We start from the raw sequence: 26,619 nt of genomic DNA on the forward strand, positions 1-26,619 counted from the left end.
TAAAATGCTATTAACAAATAATTTCCATAATTGTTTTACCAAAATTGGAGCAACTTTAACTTTTGACCCCTGCACAAACTGAAACTGACCTTTGTCACCATTTTTGCTGTTTTTACCCCATAACTCCAAGGAATATAGTAATATTATAATAATTATATATATAAGTATAATAGACATAGATAGTCCAAACTATACCTTTTTGGAATCGTTATGATCAGACAAATAATGTAGTAAAATTTTCAGCATGATTGAAGCATTTTTACATTTTGAACTCTGTGTAATTCTTCATTGACTCCTACCTGGCTACAACTACCACTCTGGGATGGCTATCATACATTTTTGTGTAGGCCATGATACACTGAGGCTGGATTCCTAGTGTCGTTTTATCACCTCAAGTGGTACTGAAAATCTGCTTGGGCCATGGACTAGTCAGGTGTTTTTGGCCAAATTCTAAACAGGTACTTGAAGGATTTGCAATATTGCACCTTTAGCTCTCTGTAAATGATAATAGAGGGATTACAGAGGAGGAGCAGCGAAAGCACCTTATTTTTGTTTTGTCTTCAGGCTGTTGATTTAAGGATTCACTAAAGTACAGTGGAAACATGTATTTATTCCAGAGCTATAAAAGCAAAGACGACAGTGAGCCCTTCGCTTTAAGAGCCACTGTGAGAACATGGGAACAAAACAGACACACATCCATGCAGGTAAGCGTGCACGCCCTTATTTCGGCTCTGGCTGTTGGATGTGATTATACAAATAAAATTCTGCCATTGTCGACAAACAATTTTAGGATTATGAAGAAATTAATTTTGATGCTGAATTCAAGTGTGGATTCTGGATTATGCGTATTGAATCATTCTTGAACATGTGAAGTGGTACCTTTTTCCTCACCTGATCCTCAACAAACTTGGTGAAATTATCAATCTGGCGGGCGGAAAAAAAAAAAATTAGATTCTGTCTGTCTGTCTGTCTATATGTATGTGTGTGTGTCTCAGTGGTTGCTGAGGTAAAAAAAAAGGTGTGGGACAAGCTCGGAGGGGTCATGTTAAATGACTTTCGGTCAGCCTCAGAGTGGTTCTGGTAAACCATCAGGCATCTCAGGAAAGGGAGGCAGTTCTCAGCCCAGGCTGGGTTCAGCAGGGGATAAGAGCTGCTAAACTGGACTGATATCGTCAGTGGAACGTCACTGTACCAGAACCGCTACTACAAGTGATCTCCAATCCAATCCACTTTATTTCTATAGCACATTTTACAAACAGAATGTTATCAAAGTGCTGCACAAAAATTGAGTAAAAATTAAAAAAATACTCAAATAATACTCATGAAAATAGTATAAATACATTAAAACCAAAAATAAACAAATGACTATATCATTAGAAAAGTACAAAATCAAACCATAGGTCAAATCCATAATAAAATATCATAAAAGTACAAGTTAAAGCACTAAAAGACAACAGAGGACCATACAACTCACACCGAGCTAAAAGCCAGAGAATAAAAGTGGGTCTTTAGGCGAGACTTAAAACACTCCACTGTGGGGGCAGTTCGGATGTGGAGGGACAGAGTGTTCAAATGTCTGGGACCTGCCACAGAAAAGGCTCTGTCCCCCCTGGCTTTATAAATTAATAATAAAATCTTAAAATTGATTCTAAGATTAACAGGGAGCCAATGCAAAGATGCAAGAATAGGTGTGATTTGAACAATTTCTTTGCTCCCTGTTTAAAAGTGTGCAGCGGCATTCTGGACTAATTGTAATCGGTTAAGGGTATTTCGATTTATTCCTAGATAGAGTGAACTGCAGTAGTCCATACGTGACGAGATAAAAGCATGCATGACGCGCTCAAAATCTGGGAAGGATAAAAATGATTTAATTTTGGCTAAAAGAGGAAGATGATAAAAACTAGATTTAACAACCACGTTGACCTGCTTGTCAAGTTTAAAATCAGAGTCCATAATGATGCCAAGGTTGGTGGCTGTGGGTTTTTTGTGTTGGTTCAGAGTGTTGATCTGGTCTTTATATGACCAAAGTAGGACCTGCATCTACCATGGATGGGATTTGAAGGCACAGTCAGGGAATGGAGGGTGTCCAGTTCAGAGTTGCACTTCTGCTTTTTGCAAATTATATGGTTCTTTTGGCTTCCTTATACAGTGATCTCTGAGGTGCACTGGGCAGGTTTGAGGCTTAGTGTGAAGTGACTGGAATGAGGATCAGCACCTCCTAATCTGTGTCCATTGTCCTCTGTCAGAAAAGAGTAGATTCAGCCGTTAGTATATAGTAAAATCAACAGTGTAAAACTAACGCAGACAGTGTTAAATTAACACTGTTGGTGTACATATGGTCCTACTCTGGCCAGAGTGGGACCATATGTACACTGTCAGTGTTAATTTAACACTGGTGATTTTTATTGTGCATAAACAAGTTTTTTATTAGTTATTTTTTTTTACATTCATAAATGAATAAATACATTTCTCAACACCCATTCAAATGGTAAGTCCCTTTGGATTCTCCCTTTTTTCCAGTAAGGATCACCACCTCATGGATCTTCTCAAAGGCCTTTCGAATAACCTCACGAAACGATCAGTCATGAGGGATGAACACATTAAACTTTAGTACTAATCATCATCTTGATGTGGGTTGTGGTTTTTTTTCTTCTTTCAATTCAAAAACATTAAATTCCTTCATTAACTTTGATGAAAGTTGTTAATTGAGCTTTTCAAGGTTGAAATACACATTTTGTGGGAGTGATGTTAATGAAGTTGTTGTACTGTAAGAACTATGGCTAAAACATACAATAATATTAGTCACACTGTAAAACTGTAGGACTGGAAGATGTCTGAGTGCTGTTCTACTGCCAGCTGGACAGATGTGTGAAAAGCTTGTCAGGGCTCCGTTTTATGACAACGAATCAACGTAAAGAACAAATAGTTTTAATGAAGACAAACATCAGAGATCTGATCTGGTGAAAAATATTGTAGTTTGTCTGTGCTTTTGATGTGCGCTACACTCACAGAAATATTTAACCCTAACTTTTAAGATTTATGTAATTTTATTACATGACAAATTCCCATTTACTTTTTTTAAAGATAATTTTAATACAAACCTACCAAATAAACCTTACATGATGCATATTCATTACTGTAATAAATCCTATTTATTTGAAATGCATAATCCTCAGCTTTATGTATTTAGTATTAATAAAATATAATTACTCTAAATCAACAATAATGACAGTATTTATTTAAAATACATAAAGTATATTGTTTTAATTGCATAATAATTATGTTACCTATACAAGATAAATGGCATAGGTAACATAATTATTATGACAAGGGTTGAGTTGGCGAGACAGTTATGGATGTTAAATCCAACAAGTCTGAATGTGAAGAACTTAAACTGATCAGACAGCATGAAGTTATAATGAACGAATGAAATGAATCTGCCGTAACCTAAATGTGAGATGAATGACGTGTTGTTGTTGCTCCTTCCAGAAGTTGCTGGGTCAGCAAAATGTCAATAATAGTGCCACGAGCCAGTCATCAATTGTGACCTAATTGGTACCACTTAAGAGGACTAAACGACACTTACAATCGAGCATCAGTGTAGAATGGCCTACCAAAAAATGTATGGCAGCCATCCCAGGGTGGTAGCTATAGCCAGTTAGGGGTCAATGAAGTGTTACACAGAGGTCAAAATTTAAAAATGCTCTAATCATGTTGAAAACTATATTACATTATTTGTCTGAACATAATGAGTCTGAAAAGGTATCATTTGGACTATCTATGACTGAATGTTATGAAGTTATGGGGTAAAAACAGCAAGAATGGTGACAAAGGTCAGTTTCAATTTGTACAGGGGTCAAAAATTAAAGTTGCTTCAGTTTTGGTAAAAAGTGATGAAAATTAATAGGGTTTTAAAAAGGAATAGTTTGCACCATGTGTCATGCTTAGGTATCATGTTACGGGGTAACATATCTCACATGTCATAGAATCCAATGGACCTGACATTGTTTGACCTTGAAACACTTGACCTTTGAGACAAACACTGACAGTCATGTAACCTACTTGGTAGAAGTGATCATTCTATCCAAAGATGACAGAGCGCAGTTCATCCCACAAGCGGTGAATGGTTTTCATGCTTACTGCTGGATGTCTAATATCATAACAGAAACGCCACGAATGTCCAGAGTTGAGAAGATGGAGCAAAAAAAAAAACAAAAAACCAAACAAACAAACAAAAAAAAAAAACAACAAGACTTCACCCCGTTCACACAACTTTTAAATTAGGCATTTATTGAGATTTTGTGACAATTTTCCCCACCAATAACATAAACGCAATAAATAAATAAATACATATATTTTAAACATCTTTAAAATAAATAAATTAATTTATACAGACTCATGCTTTGACAAATTATACTACTTGCTCAGCCATAAAGCTCTAGCTATCCATTCATCGGCTACACAGTAAATTTGGCCAAAATCACCAGTGTTTAATGAAAACCGACAGTGTTCATTTAACTCTGACAGTGTTAAATTAACACTGGCAGTGCACATATGGTCCTACACTGACCCAGTGTGGAACCATATGTGCACTGCCAGTGTTAATTTAACACTGGTAATTTTGCTGTGTATTGAGCCACTAAAAATCTAAAAACAATGCTTCACTCCCAATTTTATGGATATAAAACTGTGACTTTTTAATTTCTTATTTCTTATCTTATATTTGTGAAGATGTTACCACTTGTCATCTGCATGATATCCAATTTTTTTAAATGATCAAACAACCAATTTATGGCTTGCAGGCCGTAATATGGTCACACTGTAAATTTTAATGTGAACCATTACTGCCCCCTCGTGGTTGTAGGGAATCATGACATTTAACGGTGCTCAGCTGCAGAATGAGAAACATGAAAAAGGCTTTTTTTTTTTCCAGCTCTGTTCCTTAATAAATTACCTACATGATTAATCAGTTATTAACTGAAGTGACGCTCACTGTCATTGAACAATTAATCTAAAATTGTGCTTTTAAACTCCTCAGAGGTTTAGAAGGGAAAATGTACAGATTTTGGCATTATATTTGCAAATGACTATTCTGTCCACCTCAGATGTGCTACTATGGGATGCTTTGAGTAGTGAGGATGAATAAATTATATTGTTACTTAATAACATTCCAGTCAATGAGCTGTACAGCAAAAGCAAGAACTTGACACACATACTTGCAGAATTGGCACTGGTAGTTCTCTCATGAAATAAAAGGTGTGATGTGCTGTGATGCTGCTGTAGTTGTGCACGCCAGCTTCCTTTTGAGAGCAGCGTTACTCTCCGTTCTGCTATGCGGGCCGTGGCACGTAACATCGGACTCGGATGAGGTGGTCCTGTCTGAGTGGGAGATCTGGAAAATCAGCCACGGCATATCCTACGATGAACTGGTACGACTGTCTGCACACGCGCACACACACACACACACACACACACACACACACACACACACACACACACACACACACACACACACACACACACACACACACACACACACACACACACACACACACACACACACACACACACACACACACACACGATCACCTTCACACAAGATTTGTTGCTTAAGAAAAAAATAAATGTAAATGTGTGCTACTGTGCAGGATGACGTGCAGAGGAGGGCCATCTGGGAGCAGAACATGCACTTAATTGATGACAACAATAAAGGCTTTTTCCTGGGTACAAGAGGGTTCACTATGGCCATGAATAAATACGGAGACCTGGTATTTATGGTTTACTCTTACTGGTATATGTTAGTTTGTGATTTATAAAGCTTACTAAGAATGACAAATGAGGTAGCTGTGTTTTTATGTCTTCTTAAAGTGGTGATTCTGTGCAAAAATATTTTTTATTTACCATTGACAGTTAAATATTGCTTGGGTTTCATGTTAAAAATCCTCAAAGTCCTAAATTTCTTCATCTATGCACGTAGAAACACTCCTGCAGTAAGCAAAACATTAGCGGAAAACAATGTTTTTGAGATTTCATTGTTATGTTGATGACTGCCAAATTTCAGGAGTGCACATAACTGGTACTCATGGTGCTTGTGTGTGCTAAAAAATAAATGATGCGTAGCAGAAAACACAAGGGAAACGCTTCATAAGAGGAAAGCAATGACACATTGTAGCAGACACAAGCACAATGAGTACCAGTTATGTGCACCCCTCCAAATTTATCTTCTCTTAGGAGCATAAGGATGTCATTTCCATAAAACAGCTCCTGGTATGCCTAGATCACAGTAAAGCTGGGTTGGCCTTGAACTTTTTCAATTTTAATGAAAAGAAAACAGAGGTGATGGTGTTTGGACCCAGTGGCCCCTATGAGTCCTCCTCCATTACCTTAGGACCCATGGGGGTTTATTTTAGAGCTGTTATTATTGATTTTGGTTTTATGATGGACAGTGATTTTAAATTGGACAGCCAAATTAAAGCTGTGATTAAGTCCGAAAAGTGTCCAGTTGCAGTTTGAAAATGTTCTAACAGCAATCTGCGAGAGTCCACACAGTTGGTCAAAATCGGCCAGCAGCCCAGAGTGTGTTGCACATGTTCAAAACCCTCTAGGCGCCCTCGAGATGGGACACCTATCCGACTGCGGTCGATGTGCAATCTGAGCACCATCTGACCACAATTTACATATTCTGACGGAATCATGACAGCATCTGAAATGATCTGATCGCGGTTGATTGAGCACTGAGATGGGTTGGTCATGGCAAAACCTGCCAGGATCTTGTGCCACGTTTGTCCACCTCCACTGGACCCCGGCCAGGGAGGGCGAAGGAAATATTGATATGTAACAACATGTATGTGGCACTGTGCATGCGTCAGAGGCTTGGTGCAGCATCCAGTAACGCAGCTGAATGGGATTGCATTTCTGTAATGCATGCATTATTACATGTACACCTCCTAAGTCTGTAGCAGGTATGATGTGGAAATGTGTGCCCAGCACATGACGACATAAATAAACATGTAACTCACCTTCGGTACCCCGCGTTCCACAGTGCAGCGCAGACAGCTGGTGAAGTCCCTTTCACCCGGCTGCGCTGTGTGCTGGCTACATCCATCGGGTCACAAATGCATAATCCACCTCTGGCATAAATAAATCACGTGAAGTGCCGTCCCGCAACTATAATCCGACTACAGTTGTGTAAAAAAAGTAAAAAAAAAAAAAAGAGAGAAGAGAAAGTCCACTGGCTGTGTCTGAAGAATGTTGCGCACATGTGGGAAGTTGGCGCACTGTCAGCACAGTTCAGCAGTAGTTATAGAGTCCAGCTGGATGAATACAATCTAGCAATGAAAGTATATACTGATCAAACGCCTAAAGGGATTTTTCACCAGACTGTACACAATCAGCCTTTTTATGCACTCTCTGGATGGACAGCTCCTGTGCTCGCGTGCACACGGCTGGCACAGTGTTTATGAACACATACACGCAGCTGAGCGAGCATTTTGTCCACACCCTCACACACTGCTTTGATCACCTGTCCTATGCAAGCGTGCGCACTCGCATAGCGGCTCGTTCAGCCACTGTGAACACACGTGCGTGAATGAGTGGACATTTAATCTGGCCACACACTCACATGCTGTTTGGATCACCTGTTCTACGCACATACACGCACGCACTCCGTCATGTGAGACACACACACTTCTGCCAGCGCACCCTCCTCCTGATGAGAGGTCAGTTTAGTGCTGGGAATGTGAGGACGAGCGAAGATTTGATTGTGTGGGTGAGTGAGTGAGTGAGTGACAGGTCCAGTGTTCGTGCCGTCTGACAGCAATCTGTGTCATCTGACTGTCTGAAATATGTTTGGGGTGCATCCTGCAGGTGTGCACGAGGCAGTCTGGATGCGTTCTGACACAGCTGACCACCCCTCTTTTCCTTCCAACTGCATCTGGATTATGACCATATTTGCTGTGTTGGCCTGCTTCCTGCACATTCTTGCTATGTGTGATGGAGGCTTTAGTTTTTAAATTGTATTGTATATTAATTTATTTAAATGTATGTTTTTATTGATGTTTTAGTGTACAGCACTTTGTGTCAGCAGTGGTTTTGTTAAAGTACTTTCTAAATAACGTTGGTATGGTATGGTATTTTTGTGACGTATGTCACAGAGCCACATAGTTGGGCTCCGGTTGTCTGTTTGAAATGTGTTCTTAGTGTCTGCAGGGTATTTTGACTATAAAGTTTAATCCACCTTTTTTTTTCCCAAACTGCTTAATATTCAAATGGATCTGTTGGGAAAGTGTAGGAACACGGACCCACAACAGGGGGCGCAAATGAACGGACAATGGAGTAAGTCAAAATAACAAAGCTTTACTGTTGTGAATGTGCACAACAAATACAACCAATCACAGCAATGGACAACAGTCAATTCACAAAAGTGTCGTGTGGGCAGGCTCGAAGATAGGAGACGCCTCTCCAAGGTAAGACCGGAACCACACGGCTTCCTCCGCCACAGGACCCCGGGAATACTGGAGCCGCCAAGTCCCGAACTCCCAGGTGGCCACTGCCTCCGCGTGTCGGACCTGGTACTGCTGGCGAGGAACAAAGGACAGTTAGATGGGGGCGCGTTTGCACCCAGGACTCCGAACAGCAGGGAAGTTACCTCCACCTCTCGTTGGAACAGTAATCCACAAACTAGCACAATCCAAAAAGATACACTCCGTAGCTTCGATACGTTACCTCTGTGGTAGAAACGATATCTCGGCAATGAGGTGGAGGTGCCGTCCTGCTGATATACCCCACAGATGATTGCCGTCAGCTGTCTCAGGTGATGGGTGACAGCTGTCACCGTAGCTGCTCACGTGAGGCGGCGGCGCCCTCTGGTGCCTGGAGCCCGCACTCCAGGCAGGGCGCCCTCTGGTGGTGGTGGGCCAGCAGTACCTCCTCTTCAGCAGCCCACACAACAGGACCCCCCCCCTCAACAGGCGCCTCCTGGCGCCCGACCGGGCTTGTCCGGGTGGCGACGGTAGAAGTCGGCCAGGAGGGCCGGGTCCAGGATGAAGCTCTTCTTCACCCAGGAGCGTTCTTCGGGACCGTACCCCTCCCAGTCCACCAGATATTGAAAGCCCCGGCCCATCCGTCGGACGTCCAACAACCGGCGCACTGTCCAAGCCGGCTCGCCATCGATGATCCGGGCAGGAGGTGGTGCCGGACCGGGTGTACAGAGGGGCGAGGTGTGATGGGGCTTGAGCTTTGACACATGAAATACTGGATGGATCCGCAGTGAGGCTGGAAGCCGAAGCCTCACTGCGGCGGGATTGATGACCTTGAGAATTTTAAACGGTCCTATGTATCTGTCCTGCAGTTTTGGGGAGGCCACTTGTAGCGGGATGTCCTTTGTGGACAACCACACTTCCTGCCCAGGGCGATACGTAGGGGCCGGGGTCCGCCGCCGGTCTGCATGGGTCTTCGCCCTCATCCGGGCCTTCAACAAAGCAGAACGGGCGGCACGCCACACCCGACGGCACTTCCGCAGGTGGGCCTGGACCGAGGGCACACCGACCTCTCCCTCAACCACCGGGAACAAGGGGGGCTGATACCCCAAACACACCTCAAAGGGGGAGAGGCCGGTGGCTGATGACACTTGACTGTTGTGGGCGTACTCGATCCAGGCCAGATGAGTACTCCAGGCCGCCGGGTGCGCGGCTGTCACACAACGCAGTGTTTGCTCCATTTCTTGATTGGCCCGCTCTGCTTGCCCGTTGGTCTGGGGGTGATACCCGGACGAGAGACTGACCGTGGCCCCCAGTTCCCGGCAAAAGCTCCTCCAGACATGCGAGGAGAACTGGGGACCGCGATCGGAGACGATGTCTGATGGTATCCCATGCAGGCGGACGACATGGTGGACCAGGAGGTCCGCTGTCTCCTGGGCCGTTGGGAGCTTCGGGAGGGCCACGAAGTGGGCCGCCTTGGAGAATCGGTCCACTATCGTGAGGATCACGGTGTTTCCCTGGGACAGCGGGAGGCCCGTGACAAAATCCAGGCCGATGTGGGACCAGGGGCGATGAGGCACGGGCAGCGGCTGTAGCAGTCCCGGAGCCTTGCGATGGTTGGCCTTGCCCCTGGCGCAGATGGTACAGGCCTGGATATAGTCCCGGACGTCGGCCTCCAGGGACGCCCACCAGAAGTGCTGCCGGACAACTGCCACGGTTCTTCGCACCCCTGGATGACAGGAGAGCTTAGAGCCGTGACAGAAGTCCAGGACTGCAGCCCTTGCCTCTGGTGGGACGTAAAGTCTGTTCTTTGGTCCAGTCCCGGGGTCCGGGCTTCGTGCCAGGGCCTCCCGGACGGTTCTCTCTACGTCCCAGGTGAGGGTGGCCACGATAGTGGACTCCGGGATGATGGGTTCCGGTGGATCCGACAACTCCGCTTTGACCTCGTCTTCGTGTACCCAGGACAAGGCATCCGATTTCTGGTTCTTGGTCCCGGGCCGGTAGGTGATGCGGAAGTCAAAACGGCCGAAGAACAGTGACCAGCGGGCTTGCCTGGATTCAGCCGCTTGGCGGTCCTGATATACTCCAGGTTCCGGTGGTCAGTGAAAACCGTGAATGGCACGGACGTTCCCTCCAACAGGTGTCTCCACTCTTCAAGAGCCTCTTTCACCGCAAGGAGTTCTCGGTTGCCGACGTCATAGTTCCGTTCAGCCGGGGTCAACCTGCGGGAAAAATAGGCACACGGATGAAGGACCTTATCGGTCTTCCCACTCTGGGACAGCACAGCTCCTATCCCTGAGTCCGAGGCGTCCACTTCAACCACTAACTGGCGACTAGGATCGGGCTGCACCAGAACGGGTGCAGACGAGAAGCGCCGTTTCAACTCCTTGAACGCGGCCTCGCAACGATCCGACCAGGTGAAGGGGACTTTTGGTGAGGTCAGGGCTGTCAGGGGGCTAACAACCTGACTGTAGCCCTTAATGAACCTCCTGTAGAAATTCGCAAAGCCGAGGAACTGTTGCAGCTTCCTACGGCTTGTGGGTTGGGGCCAGTCTCTCACCGCTGCAACCTTGGCCGGATCAGGTGCGACGGAGTTGGGGGAGATGATGAACCCCAGGAAGGACAAAGAGGTGCGGTGAAACTCACACTTCTCGCCCTTAACAAACAGCCGGTTCTCCAATAACCGCTGCAGGACCTGACGTACATGCCGGACATGAGTCTCAGGATCCGGAGAAAAGATGAGTATATCGTCTAGATATACGAAGACGAACCGGTGCAGGAAGTCCCGCAATACGTCGTTAACCAAGGCTTGGAACGTCGCGGGGGCGTTTGTGAGGCCGAACGGCATGACCAGGTACTCAAAGTGACCTAAGGGGGTGTTGAATGCCGTCTTCCACTCGTCTCCCTTCCGGATCCGAACCAGATGATACGCGTTTCTAAGATCAAGCTTGGTAAAAATCTTGGCTCCATGCAGGGGCGTGAACACCGAATCCAACAGGGGTAACGGGTATCGGTTGCGAACCGTGATTTCGTTCAGCCCCCTATAATCGATGCATGGACGAAGTCCGCCATCTTTTTTACCCACAAAAAAGAAACTTGCGCCCATCGGGGAGGTGGAATTTCGGATCAACCCGGCAGCTAACGAGTCCCGGATGTAGGTCTCCATTGATTCGCGCTCAGGCCGTGAGAGGTTGTACAGTCTACTGGACGGGAACCCACTGCCTGGAACCAAATCGATGGCACAATCGTACGGACGGTGGGGGGGGAGTGTGAGCGCCAGATCCTTGCTGAACACGTCGACAAGGTCGTGGTACTCCACCGGCACCGTCCCCAGATTGGGCGGGACTCTGACCTCCTCCTTAGCTTGGGAGCCGGGAGGAACCGAGGAACCTAGACACACCCGATGGCAGGTCTCGCTCCACTGAACCACTACCCCGGACGGCCAATCAATCCGGGGATTGTGCTTCAACATCCAGGGAAAGCCTAAAACCACACGGGAAGTGGCCTGAGTCACAAAAAACTCGATCACCTCCCGGTGGTTTCCTGACACCACCAGCGTTACAGGTGGTGTCTTATGTGTGATCGGAGGGAGCAGGGAGCCATCTAGCGCTCGAACCTGCACAGGCGAGGTAAGCGCCACCAGAGGGAGCCCTATCTCCCTGGCCCATCTGCAGTCCAACAGATTCCCCTCAGAGCCCGTGTCCACCAGTGCAGGGGCCTTCAGGGTTAAATCCTCATACAGGATCATGACTGGGAGTCGTGTAGCAATGTGGGTGTGTCCCACGTGAATGTCTCGGCCCACCCCTAGCCCAGTCTCTAGGGGCGGGCGTTGGTGTTGTAACCGCTCGGGGCAGTCTCTCACATGGTGCTCTAGTGCACCACAAACAAAACAAGCTCCATGGGCCCGTCTCCTCTGTGCAGCTGGTGCCCTAAATGTTGCCCTACTCGTGTCCATAGCTTCGTCAGTAGGGGGAGCTGTGGCCCCACGGAGCGCAGGGGCCGTGGAGCGTGGGGAAGGCGGAGCGCGGTCGGAACCGGAAGGGAGAGGGACGGCGCGTGCCCGGCCACGCCCTTCGTCTCGTTCCCGTCGACGTTCTTCTAACCAGTTGTCCAACCGTATGACAAGATCGATAAGCCCGTCTAAATCCCGCGGTTCGTCCTTAGCCACCAGGTGCTCCTTGAGAACCAAAGACAGTCCGTTTACAAAGGCGGCGCGGAGGGCAGCGTTATTCCAGCCGGATCTCGCAGCCGCGATGCGGAAGTCGACTGCATAAACAGCTGCACTCCGGCGCCCCTGTCTCATTGACAGTAGCACGGTTGAAGCGGTTTCTCCTCTATTAGGGTGATCGAACACGGTTCTGAGCCCCCTCACAAACCCATCGTATGTCAGAAGGAGCCGTGAATTCTGCTCCCAGAGCGCTGTAGCCCAAGCGCGTGCCTCACTGCGAAGCAGGTTTATGACATAAGCTACTTTACTAGCATCGGTCGCGTACATAACGGGACGCTGTGCGAAGACGAGCGAACACTGCATCAGAAAATCCGCGCACGTCTCCACACAGCCTCCGTACGGCTCTGGAGGGCTTATGTATGCTTCCGGGGAAGGAGGGAGAGGTCGTTGAACAACCAGTGGAACGTCAACGTTACGCACAGGATCTACGGGAGGGAGAGCTGCAGCGGCGCCCGGAGGGCGCGCTTCCACCTGCGCGGTGAGAGCCTCCACCCTGCGGTTCAGGAGGACGTTCTGCTCGGTCATGAAATCCAACCGAGTCGTGAAAGCGGTGAGGATCCGCTGCAACTCACCGATTACCCCTCCCGCGGACGCCTGCGCGTCCTGTTCTTCCATTGGCCGTTCAACAGCCGGTTGACGCCCCTCGGGATCCATGAAACGGCCGAGATATCCTGTTGGGAAAGTGTAGGAACACGGACCCACAACAGGGGGCGCAAATGAACGGACAATGGAGTAAGTCAAAATAACAAAGCTTTACTGTTGTGAATGTGCACAACGAATACAACCAATCACAGCAATGGACAACAGTCAATTCACAAAAGTGTCGTGTGGGCAGGCTCGAAGATAGGAGACGCCTCTCCAAGGTAAGACCGGAACCACACGGCTTCCTCCGCCACAGGACCCCGGGAATACTGGAGCCGCCAAGTCCCGAACTCCCAGGTGGCCACTGCCTCCGCGTGTCGGACCTGGTACTGCTGGCGAGGAACAAAGGACAGTTAGATGGGGGCGCGTTTGCACCCAGGACTCCGAACAGCAGGGAAGTTACCTCCACCTCTCGTTGGAACAGTAATCCACAAACTAGCACAATCCAAAAAGATACACTCCGTAGCTTCGATACGTTACCTCTCTGGTAGAAACGATATCTCGGCAATGAGGTGGAGGTGCCGTCCTGCTGATATACCCCACAGATGATTGCCGTCAGCTGTCTCAGGTGATGGGTGACAGCTGTCACCGTAGCTGCTCACGTGAGGCGGCGGCGCCCTCTGGTGCCTGGAGCCCGCACTCCAGGCAGGGCGCCCTCTGGTGGTGGTGGGCCAGCAGTACCTCCTCTTCAGCAGCCCACACAACAGGATCCTGAGAAAAGCAACCTGGTCGCTACATAATTTGAATTTCTGACCTCATGTGGCTTTTCCGAAGTGGACATATATTTAGAAAGGAATTCCAGTTTTGAACCCCTTTAAATATCTTCATTTGGTGAAATATGAAAAAATACAATCTAAGACTAATTTCAAAACCTGCTATTGTTAAACTGTGGTTGTGTAACTGAAATTAATTAATACATCTCGATTATTAAACTAACTCACCAAGATTCATGTAGAATTTTTCTGCAATACATTTTTCATTTCAAAAGTATTCCAAACGTACATATTTACTTGTCATCAAAAACATTGATTTTGTCCAATTCTTGGAGCAGATAAGATGTAAAATCACAAAAATCTTGGATATTTTCATTCACAGGTTTGCTGATGCTTTGGATTCCAAAATCTACACACCACAAACATGAACTAACATGGAGCATTTTTCTTTTCCACATGTAGACAAGACAAGAATATCAGGTTTTACAAGGAGCCTTCATGAACGCTCAGTTTGCGAAGAGAGGGAAGAACACTTCGGCCAGGAAGCTGCGCGAGAACGCCAGGAAGCTCGACGCATGGGCTGTTGACTACAGGAATATGGGTTATGTCACTGCAGTGAAAGATCAGGTAAAGGTTTTGGCAAAATGACAGCGGCGCTTGAATGTTCATGAACGAATGAGCTTTCACACGTATGAATTTTGTAATGACATCAAATTTAAAAGAAATAAGTCAGGCGTTTTTAATATTAAAATTTATACAATAATGCTCACATATCCATCCTATGACTTATCTCAAGAGAAACTGGCTGTAAAAGTGATGATTTGGTTGTGTTATACTGTCGTGGAGTTTCAGGACAGAGTCCTTGGTCACCAGACAAAAGTCTAAGTATTTTAACTGTGCGCAATTATTCAAAAATCACCTTAAAAATGTTCAGAGAGTCAGAGAAAATTCAAAGTCCCACAACAACAGTTTTATTTGCCAGCAAAGGAAACAGTACAGAGTCATCAAGAAACACTGGTATCGCCGAGCAAATGGTGCCCCCCCAAAAATCGGTCCTCCCTGCTTTCACTGCGCATGCGTCATTTTGGCACATCAGCAGCAATTCATTGATTATTGCCCTATTTCTGCCTAAAACGGCCTAATTTCTGCTTAAAACTGACTTTAGGATGATTTAAGAGGTTTTATTTGTCATCTGATGGTTAATAATCACATTATTCCCTCTGATCGGCTTGGGTGTAGAGAGTCAGACTCAGAGAGTCAGACTCACACGTGATGCTGGTGCGCTCTGATCGCGCCCCCCCCCTTTTTTATGAAATAATGCTGAATTTATGTAGAAATGATTGTTATACAAAGCTTCAGATATCTGTTGCGGAGATAGATGATGATGACTGGAGTGCAGTTTGAAGCAGAAACAAGGGGATAATCGGTGAACTGCTGCTGACGCTCTGAAATGACGCATGCGCAGTGAAGGCAGGGAACAGCTTGAAAACACAATGGTTAGCAGTCACCTTTTATACCTTAAAGACAGGAGTGAAAGTAAGCTGGAATGTAGCGATATGCTCTACCGGTGTCACGTACAATTCTTTCCGCCGTACAATTCATTCAGCCTTGCTTGGAAAACAGCACGTGGATAAACTGTGATGTATGCGGGTGGTGGAGCCACTTCACATGCGTCAAGCTGAGAAAAGCCCCGACAGGAGACTTTGTGTGCATTGTGTGCTTGCTACAACACAAATAGCTATATTTCAGTGGGATAATATCAGTTATGAAGTTGTTCACCAATGAATACAGCTTTTTACACCCTGAAGAAACCCATACACCCTTCGGCCGACTTGATAACGATTTTTATCATATACCTATAAATGATAAATGTTGTATGGTTTTCTGAAGGGTGTATAAAGCCATATTCATTGGTAAAACAACTTGATAATGATTTTATCATATACCTATAAATGATAAATGTTGTATGGTTTTCTTCAGGGTGTATAAAGCCATATTCATTGGTAAAACAACTTGATAATGATTTTATCATATACCTATAAATGATAAATGTTGTATGGTTTTCTTCAGGGTGTATAAAGCCATATTCATTGGTAAACAACTTGATAATGATTTTATCATATACCTATACATGATAAATGTTGTATGGTTTTCTGAAGGGTGTAAAAAGCCATATTCATTGGTAAACAACTTGATAATGATTTTATCATATACCTATACATGATAAATGTTGTATGGTTTTCTTCAGGGTGTATAAAGCCATATTCATTGGTAAACAACTTGATAATGATTTTATCATATACCTATAAATGATAAATGTTGTATGGTTTTCTGAAGGGTGTAAAAAGCCATATTCATTGGTAAAACAACTTGATAACGATTTTATCATATACAGTGGTCCCTCATTTATCGTTGGAGTTACGTTCTAAAAATAACCCGCGATAGGCGAAATCCGCAAAGTAGTGAGCGTTATTTTTTACAATTATTATAGATGTTTTAAGGCTGTAAAACCCCTCACTACACACTTTATACACTTTTCTCAAACAGGCATTAACATTTTCTCACTTTTCTCTCCTGTGTAAACACTCAAAGTTCAAACCTTAGTAGAAAAAAAATCTAACGTTTTCCTATAAATAATTATGATGGCTTTTAGAACTAACAAATTTAATTTTAATGATCAGCCTACGAGGTTGGACATGTAAGAAATTATTAATAGTGACTCACCAGTATTTCACAGTTCCTCTGACCGCGCCTCTTCATTGTGGCGCCGCTCCGCTGTCCGGATTGGCTGATTACCAAGGCGACGTTCATTTTGTGGGTTTTACTCGGGTGGTATGAAAAATATTACCCGTCCACGAAAAGGGTGTATTGCTATTTATTCTTTAGTGTTTTATCCAATCATATTGGCATATCATTTATAGGTATATGATAAGTACCCATAATGCCCATATGTCACTCTAGTTGTTGAGAATTGTAGGAGGAATTGCGCAGACAAAGTGATCCTTGTATTAGGGATAAATTGTGTGAAATTGTCCAAAAGGTCACTGTGAGGTCAAATTTTGGATTTTAGAAGTGACGAATGTTTGTATGTTCCTTACTGAATTTAAAAAAAGTGTAACATTTCTTTATCGGTAACTCATAATATTGCCTATAATAATAACATTGATTAAATAACTGACAATAGCTGTAAATGAAGAAATTCATCAAAACATCAACGTAAATTGTGAAGGTGTTTTGCTTCTTTCATCATCCATCCACCTCAAGTTCCAAGCGCTGTTTTCTAAGCGAGGTGGAACGAATTGTACGTGACACTGGGAAGAGATGAATGAATGAAAATGCAACTGTTTTACCAAGCTATTGCAATATAAACAATAATTTTTGAGACACTTCCAAATGTGTTCTTCACGCCATGAAGCTCATGAGAAAGCTGCAGCTGTAGACAATTCCTCTGTGATTCTGGGAGCGATTAGAGGTGGTTTCATCAGCCAAGTTCTTAGAGCAAATAATAATCCGCTACGAAATAATTATTTTATATAATGCAGCAGAACAAAGCGGGTCGCACTGACGCGACGAATTGTGCAGAAGTGCAGTGCTTAAAAGCGTGCAAGTGTCAAGGTGTCTTTCCAAACCAAGAGCAGCTATTACTCTATTATAGTGAACCTAATGGCTAATGCTAACAATGCTTAGCAATTCTCCAAACCGCACGCTGGAAAAAGTGACTCAGAATACACTGTCATCAACATCCAGTTTTTGCAGGTTATTAACACTCTGAGCATTAATCCAGTGATGATTTTAACTTAGCAGCGCCTGGCTAATACGTTTTATTTTGTAAATATTTTTTGTGTTTTTTTATTGTTCCCTTCACATCCATTATCGACAAGCCTGTCCTCGTGGAGGAGTGTGAAAATGTCAGGAATATGACAGTCCCACAACTGAAAAAATTTCTTGCTATAAGGGGAAACTGTTGCGAGCTGGCGAGTCTCACGGCGAAAGCCACACAAGTTTATCCAATTTTGGAGAAATGTGACCATGAAGGGTCTGAGAGAAAGTGACAGCAGGTGACGATGGCAGACGACTATCCGTGGACTCAGTATGAGAGCTATGATGTGCACATGGGATTTGAAGCGGCTACCAGCCATTCAAGCTAGCAGCGTGTTTGCTAACCTCCTTATTGACTGTGGACGGACAAACGAAAGAATGAAGCAACACAAATGCGATGATTGCTATTGGACATTTACTGATCGTCTTGTGGAACTTGTAGAACTTGGAAGTGTTGAAGGACACTGACTTTGTTTACATATGAAGCTGTGTGAAACTGAAACAGCACCAGACAGTAGAACGATATTCTATACGGCTGCTGTGTGCGAATCCAGAAGTAAAAGTAGCGGGATGCATTTGTGTTTCAGGGTATGTATTTATTACTACTTTGTTTGTGGTTTCTGAATACACCACAGGTAACAGTGGAGCCAGGCACGTTTGTCGAGTAACCTCACAAAACTCAGCCAATACTGTTACGCTTGTCGGGCCCTGTCCCTCATGTCTTATGTTGAAACCTCTGGACTCCTGTGTGTGTCTGTGGATTTCCTCTTGCATTGTCCTCCAGGTGTTCTATGTCCTCTTGATTACCTCCATGTCTATTTAACATCTCTCTCCTCCTGTGTCCAGTCCTAGATTGTCTCGTGTCTTATGTAGAGGTTTCCCACATTCCTCCTGTTCCCTGGTCACTGAGCCCTGCCTGCTTTTCTAGATTCTGTTTTTGCCTGCCCCTCTGGACTGTCTGATTTGACTGTCTCCCTGGTTTTGACCTCCTACCTGTTAAATGGACTAGCTTCGGCGTCTAATCCCCTACTGGTCTGTTTGCCGTGTGTCACACGCTGTAAGGTATCAACTGAACTGGTGTGGTTGTTGATTTAAAGAATGTTTTAATAGCTCACTTGTGTCTTTCCTGGCAAAAGTGTTCCTGAGTTGTGCTTAGGTTGTTACGTCCACCAAGGACGTAATAAAATTGTTGCCGTTTATTTATTTGTCTGTCTGCCTGTTCGCAGGATTATGTCAAAACTACTGCACAGATTTTGACAAAACTTTCATCACAGAAAGTTATTAGGCCATGGAAGAACCCATTAAATTCTGGAGTTGATCTGGATCCGGATTCTGGATCAAGTTTCACTTTATATAGGCTTTGAAGGATTACTGTTAGCAGATTACGTCAAAACTACTGCTCGGATTTTGACGAAAGTTTTAACACAGATACATATTAGGCCAAGAAAGGCTCCATTACATTTTGGAGGTGATCTGGATCTGGATCCGGATTCTGGATCAAGTTTCACTTTATATAGGCTTTGAAGGATTACGTCAAAACTACCTCACAGATTTTGATGAAATTTTCAACACAGATACATATTAGGCCATGAAATGCTCCATTAAATTTTGGAGGTGCTCTGGATCTGGATCTGGATTCTGGGTCAAGATTCACTTTATATAGGCTTTGAAGGATTACATCAAAACTACTTAATGGATTCTCACGTAATCTGCACCACAGATAGATATTAGGGCATGGAAGACTGAAATTGCGGATGTCAGAAATCTCTGATTGCTCTTGTTACAAATGTGTGGTAGAAAGAATTGAAGTAAAGCAAAGAACAACAGTGTATCGCTGTTGGGGTCTTTAAGAAATCGAAATAACTCTTTTTCAAAAGGCAGTGAGGTGAAAGAGTTTATTTACAAAGTGCAGATTTGAATGTGAAGGCGGTTTGCTGGTGTTGCAGCCGAGGCACAGAGGGAGAAGCAGTGGATGTCTGTGGAGATGCCTGGAACCAGGTACCCATAGAGCTAGGTGGGACACCAGTGAAGCTGATGTCGGCTGATATCTGGGTGCTGAGAAAAAGAGGCAAAAAAAATTACATGAGGCAAAAAAGACAAGCAATAAGAGAGCAATGATTTAACAGTGGTTTCTTTGGCCAAAGTGCACTGTCGAGTGGAAAACCAGGGCAAATTGATGATGACAGGTCTGGATGTGGACACACTTAAAATGACCAGTTTTTCAGTGACTAAAACTCTAAGTGGTGTCCTGCAGGGTTTCTGCGGTTCTTGCTGGGCCTTCAGCACTACGGGAGCGATTGAGGGACAAATATACAAAAATACAGGCAGGCTGATCTCACTGAGCGAGCAAAACCTGGTTGATTGCTCCAGACCATATGGCACCTATGGCTGCAGTGGTGCCTGGATGGCCAATGCCTACGACTACGTGGTCAGCAATGGGCTGCAGTCTGAAACCAGCTACCCATACACCTCAGTGGTGAGTGTCCACCTGCCGGCTCAGCCACCATCCACATATTTCATATGCTCTTAACATTTCACACTGTATTGATCTATGCAGGACACACAACCCTGTTTCTATGACAGCAACCTTGCAGTTGCCCATATCAGAGACTACAGATTCATACCGAAAGGGGATGAGCAGGCGCTGGCTGATGCCGTGGCAACCATCGGGCCAATCACAGTCGCTTTTGATGCTGATCATTCGAGTTTTCTCTTCTATAGTTCTGGTGAGTGGTCCTGAAACACCACTGTTCTTTATAGGCTTTAGTTCCACCAAGGAGGTAATAAATATATTCAGCCCTGTTTGTTTATCTTACTGTTTGCAGGATGTCTCAAAACATAAGGACAGAATTTAATTCAATATGATAGCAATGTAGGCTTTGGGTGAAGGAAGAATGTACATGTAAGACTGCATGTGGATCCAGGAGCATGCTTAATTCACATTTTTAATGCATTGATTGTACTTCTGCAGAACCCCACCTGCACTTTAACTTATTAAAGGACAAATAAAATGTTGAAAGGGCAGCACGGTGGCTTAGTGGTTAGCACTGTTGCCTCACAGCGAGAAGGTCATAGGATCGATTTCCACCTGTGGCCTTTCTGTGTGGAGTTTGCATGTTCTCGTGTTTGTGTGCATTCCCTCTGGGTGCTCCGATTCCTCCCACATTTGGATGAAGTTACTTTAGTTAACTTTAGTTACTTAGTAACGCGTTCCTTTAATCTGACTTGAAGAACAGTTGTTTCTCAAAGTGTGGTGATGCTCAGAGCTACGGTTTTACAAAGACATTTTTATCTTTTTTTTTTCTTTAAAACTCTGTGCTGCTTTGTGAGTGTCCTCGTTAAAAACAGCTGATCCGTGAGCATTATCAACAAATACTAACGCTTTTTTTTCTCCACCCAAATCCACCTAAGTCTCTTTGTGAGGACGATATGACATTTAAAAAACCCCTGATAAAACTTTCTTACTTGTCAATCTGGTCGCGTTTAATGCATAAATAAACTTTATCGATTCTTTGGCTCAAACAGAAAGTCAGGGGTGAATCCATGTGGGAAGGGAACATGGGCGGGGGGGCTCCCCACAAGAGCCCTAGATTAAAAGTCCACTTTCTAAGACATTTTTTCATACTATTATTACTACTAATACTACTTATAATACTACTATTACTACTACTAATAATAATTTCATCAACTAACATGTTTAGAAAGAATTTAAATGTGAGATAAATGTCAGAAAGAATTTAATAGTTACATTTACAAACAATGTAGGTTAGAAATGGTAAGTATTACTGTTACAGTGCTGTCAACAGTTAAATATGAGGTCAAGAAAGACTGTCTTTATTACCTCCGCCAAGGAGGTTATGTTTTTGGTCGAGTTTGTTTGTCTGTCTGTCTGTTTGTCAGCAGGATAACTCAAAAAGTTTTGAACGGATTTTGATGAACTTTTGTGGAGTGGTTGGAAATGATAAGCGGAACAAGTGATTAAATTTTAGTGGTGATCCAGATCATGATCCGGATCCAGGAATTTTTTTAAAGGATTCTTTACCATTGCGGGATAGGGGGAATTTTGACATTCTAGTTTCTAACTCCACAAAAACAAGGCAGAAAGGCTTGAAAAAAATTAGGGTGTAACATAGTCAAATGTTCTATCAAACAACAAAGTTTGGTGATGATCGGATCCGGATTCTGGATCTGGTGATCCAGAATATGCAAAAATATAGGGAAAATAGAAAATGTGTCAGTGTGAGGTGACAAATGAAGCTAGAGATGCACAACTAACACCAAATTGTAGCTGAATCTGTACTGATTCAGTAAGGTGTCATCAGATTTGATGTAGCTTCAAATGTTATGGAGCTAGATCCAGAAGAAAACCGCCATTACCGAAAAATCGTTTTTATACAATAACTGTTGGGAAAGTGTAGTGACACGGACCCACAATAGGGGGTGCAAATGAACGGTCAATAGATGAGCCAAAATATAACAATTTAATGTTGTGAATGTGCACAACGAACATACAGACAATCTCAGAATATCACAACAGTCAATACACAAAGGTGACGTGTGGGCAGGCTCGAGGATAGAAGACGTCTGTCCTGAGGAGAGCCGGAACCACACGATTTCCGCCGCCCCAGAACCTGGTGAATACTGGAGCCGCCAAGTCCCGAATTCCCAGGTGATCACCGACTGTCGGATCTGGTACTGCTGGCGAAGAACAAAGACAGTCAAGTGTGGGTGTGTGTACACCCAGTAACAATAACGGTGGGAATGCCACCTCCACCTCTCACTCAATAACTTGCAGAGTACTGAAGATTCCTCAGGGAAAAGAGTGCCTTCTAGCGCTCTCTCAGCTTCCACTGACAGCGGTACCGGTACTCCTGCAAACACTCACAATATACAAACAATATTGCAAAACGGCTGAGGATATTACCTCCAATGAAGTATGATATCTCGGCAACGAGGTGGAGATGACGTCTGGTCTTTATGGAGTGAGATGATGTTGAGTAGATGGGTGACAGCTGTCACCCCCGGCTGTGTCCATGGCGGCAGCGCCCTCTCGTGCCTGAAGCCCGCACTTCAGGCAGAGCGCCCACTGGTGGTGGGCCAGCAGTACCTCCTCTTCTGGCGGCCCACACACAACAATAACTTTTGAACTAATAAAGACATAAAAGTGATTCCAAGTTCTAGTGGTATGTTTTCATGGTCAAGGATGTCAAATATAAAGGAAAGAAAAGTGTATGTATCATAGTTTTGGTTGTAACACTGAATTGTTGAATAGATCACTGTGCCAAGGAGGGAATCTCTTTAGGGTCAGTGACCCTATGGCCTTGTGTAGCACATGCAACACTTAAAAAATAGTTCTATTTCAGAATTTACTGTTATTTATTTAGAGAAGTGTTTCATAAATGTTAAAAATTCATATATTTGCAGTTGAATAATAAATTGAATTTTGTGAATTTTGTTTATTTATTTTTATTTGTCTGTCTTATTTGTTTTTGTCTATAAGCACATGCAATATCAATATCAGTGCTCAGGTGACAGTAGCTTCTGGGAAAGGTGCAAGTTGCAATAAACTGTGATGCCAAGCGCTAAGGATACATGCTATCCAGTCACAGCAGATGAAACTTTTTTTTACTAGCAATAATCATTGTTAGACTTTTTTAGGTTCAATGATTCCACGGCGTGTAGATGTTATGGCGTCAGTGACCCCATGGCCTTGGCGGAGGTTTGCACTCTCCGAGTGCTTCTAGTTTTATTTTTTATAAAACAAGTATTTATGTTCATTGAAGTCAAGAAAGGGTGACTATAAAGTAAGTATGGACAAAACGGGTCATCATTTTCATGTTGAGGTGGCGGGGGTGGGGAGTTGTCGGCAGCTGCTGGTATTAACTAATAAAGTAACTTGTAATCTAACTTAGTTATTTTAAAATTGAGCAATCAGTAAAATAACTAAGTTACTTTTGCAAGGAGTAATCAGTAATTGGATTACTTTTTCAAAGTAACTGTGGCAACCCTGCATGCAGGTTAGGTGAATTGGAAACTTTAAATTGTCCATAGGTGTGCGTGTGGGTGTGAATGTGTTTGTCTATATGTGTCCCTGTAACAGACTGGCGTCCTGTTCAGGGTGTACCCCGCCTCACGCCCTATGACTGCTGGGACAGGCTGCAGCCTCCTGCGACCCGATCTTGGATAAGAAGATGAGTGTGTGTGTGTGTAAAATATTGAACCTTGGTGGCGCTGTATACTGTGTGAGCACCATCTAGTTTTACAAATGTGAAAAGAAACCACTTGATGCCAGAATATCTTCTGCAGGAATATATGAAGAACCCAACTGCAACCCAAACAATCTGAGCCATGCGGTGCTGCTGGTTGGCTACGGCTCCGAAGGAGGCCAAGACTACTGGATCATCAAAAACAGGTATAAAAATAACACAACAAATATTGGATCCGGACAGATATTGAATAATTGCAATATTTTCAGTTGAGAATCTTTGCTTTTTTGTTTCAGTTGGGGTAGCAGCTGGGGTGAAGGTGGCTACATGCGGCTGATCCGTGATGGCAAGAATACTTGTGGTATTGCTAGCTATGCTTTGTATCCTATCCTCTGATTCTGATCGGATGTTTCAGAACAAAATCTCCTGCTACGAGTTTCATGTGGCCTGTTATAAGGACTCCAGAAAACTGTCAGTCATTTCTTGTGCAGATTATTTCATGTTTCGAGTGCTTCTATGGTCAGGATTTTTTCTTTTTGAGTGTCTCTGCTGAAGTCCTTTAAGATTGCTGTTGGCTTTTACGGCTGCTCTCAGGGATCCCTACAGTACAACTGGGTGGCAGAGTATGAAAAAATGCTTTATAATATATTCATATACATATAGTTTCCATTATGCAACAACACTAATATTACTGTCAATAAAGTCTGATTTGTACATTTCATGCAAATCACTGTGATTCAAACTGCTTGCAGAGAGAGAGGGGTGGGGGTGGATGATGGACTTGGTTCAGGTTGACTGAAACCTAAACTCTTTTCCTGGTGTTTTTCACATATGATGTGTTTTAGTACAGACTAAATAAAGCAGTGGACGGTGCAAATAAATATTGTTTTATCTACTCAGGTGTGTGTTTGCCTGTTTGACAGCACAAGATCTCAAATGTGTATATGAGAGACTTGTACTAACCACCACTTTGATCTCAAAAAGGATTTCAGTGAAAACTGGCTTATTTTTAGTTTTATTGCCCAATAAATAGATAAACAATGAATAAATTTCGTTATCTAGATGTAAAAATGCTGGGGCATTTCTATTTCTAGCCTTTTACCTACAAACATCAGCCATCACCTCTGTCCGTGCTTCACAACTACATCAAGGTGTGAATAATTACATCCGCCAAAGACATAATAAATCATTGGCGTTTATTTATTTGTCTGTCTGTCTGTCTGTCTGTATATCTGTCTGGCTGTTAGCAGGATTATGGCAAAACTACTTCACAGATTTTGACAAAATTTTCAACACAGATACATATTAGGCCATGGAAGACTCCCTGTCAGGATTCATAGTGAGGAATAAACAGAATGCAGACTCACAGAAACTGGAGGTGGAGTAATAAAAGGCTTTATCTGAAAAAACTGGCACAGATTCAGTACACGGGTAATCAGTAAAGATGGCGGAGGTAATAGACGTAAAGCTGAAATTTAAATTTTGGAGGTGATCTGGATCCAGATTCTGGATGAAGTTTCACTTTATATAGGCTTTGAAGTATTATGTCAAAACTACGTCACAGATTTTCACCAAAATTTCCACCATGGATACATATTAGGCCATGGAAGACTCCATTAAATTTTGGAGGTGATCTGGATCCCAATCTAGATTCTGGATAAAGATTTCCCTTTATATAGGCTTTGAAGGAGGATTCTCACCAAATTTGCACCACAGATAGATATTAGAGCACGGAAGACTCTATTAAATTTTGGAGGTGATCTGGATCCAGATTGGCGGGCATCAGAATTCTCTGATTGCTCTTGTTATTAGGCAGTTTCTTTTTTTCCCCTCAGGCAAAATCTCCCGCCCCTACCTCCCACCCCACACCCAAATAAAAGATTTGCCAGACACAGAGAAGTCAAAAATTGTAAAATGACTTTTAGAAGAATGCAGCACTCTTGAAATAGCTAAGTTATTGACTCGTGGTCAAGGAACAATGAAGTGTTTTATTGTAAGGGAGATGATGGTCTAGTGGTTAAGGTGTTGGGCTTGAGACCAGAAGATCCTCAGTTCAAATCCCTGCCTGACTGGAAAATCACTAAGGGCCCTTGGGCAAGGTCTTTAATCCCCTATTGCTCCCGGTGTGCGCTTATATGGTAGCACCCTGACATCGGGGTGAATGTGAGGCATAATTGTAAAGCGCTTTGAGCGTCTGATGCAGATGGAAAAGCGCTATATAAATGCAGTCCATTGACTATTTACCATTTAAATAGTCACCAGGATCTCAAGATATGCGTGAAGAATGAACAATGCAAATTACTGGCAAAAGACTTAAGAAGACTTAAGACTTAAGAAGAATCAGAAACCCATTATCCTCCAGTACCACCATATTCCAGAACTATAACCTACCTGGAGTGTCCAGAAGTATAATGTTCAGTGCTTAGACACATGGCCATGGGACGGAAGGCTAAAACATGACCACCACTCACAAAGTGAAATGTCAATACTGGGGCAAGAAATATCTAAACACAGATTTTTCAAAGGTTTTATGG

General features: G+C 43.8%; 1 protein-coding gene across 2 annotated transcripts; it reads left to right on the plus strand.

Moving 5' to 3' along the window:
- Positions 1–358: 358 nt before the first annotated feature.
- On the plus strand, positions 359–24,777 carry cts12 (cathepsin 12). 2 transcript variants are annotated; one of them, XM_034180461.1, is made up of 8 exons: positions 359–704; positions 5,314–5,429; positions 5,649–5,768; positions 14,523–14,687; positions 20,134–20,355; positions 20,437–20,605; positions 24,186–24,291; positions 24,382–24,777. In XM_034180461.1, exons 1-8 carry the CDS (start codon positions 674–676, stop codon positions 24,479–24,481), a joined length of 1,029 nt encoding a protein of 342 aa, XP_034036352.1. In that variant the 5' UTR covers positions 359–673; the 3' UTR covers positions 24,482–24,777. The 2 variants fall into 2 exon arrangements, with proteins under 2 accessions (XP_034036352.1, XP_034036351.1); XM_034180460.1 differs by having other exon boundaries at positions 360–704; positions 5,311–5,429; positions 24,382–24,776.
- Positions 24,778–26,619: the final 1,842 nt, after the last annotated feature.

This window comes from Thalassophryne amazonica, chromosome 10 (assembly GCF_902500255.1).
Source record: "Thalassophryne amazonica chromosome 10, fThaAma1.1, whole genome shotgun sequence".
In the NCBI taxonomy this organism is placed as follows: domain Eukaryota; kingdom Metazoa; phylum Chordata; class Actinopteri; order Batrachoidiformes; family Batrachoididae; genus Thalassophryne; species Thalassophryne amazonica.

Bases quoted from the DNA above. Each gene is read 5' to 3' on its own strand.
- cts12 (XM_034180460.1), top strand. From the start codon at position 674: ATGGGAACAAAACAGACACACATCCATGCAG. The intron at 705-5,310 runs GTAAGCGTGCAC...TCCTTTTGAGAG, and splicing joins ACAGACACACATCCATGCAG to CAGCGTTACTCTCCGTTCTG. The intron at 14,688-20,133 runs GTAAAGGTTTTG...GGTGTCCTGCAG, and splicing joins TCACTGCAGTGAAAGATCAG to GGTTTCTGCGGTTCTTGCTG.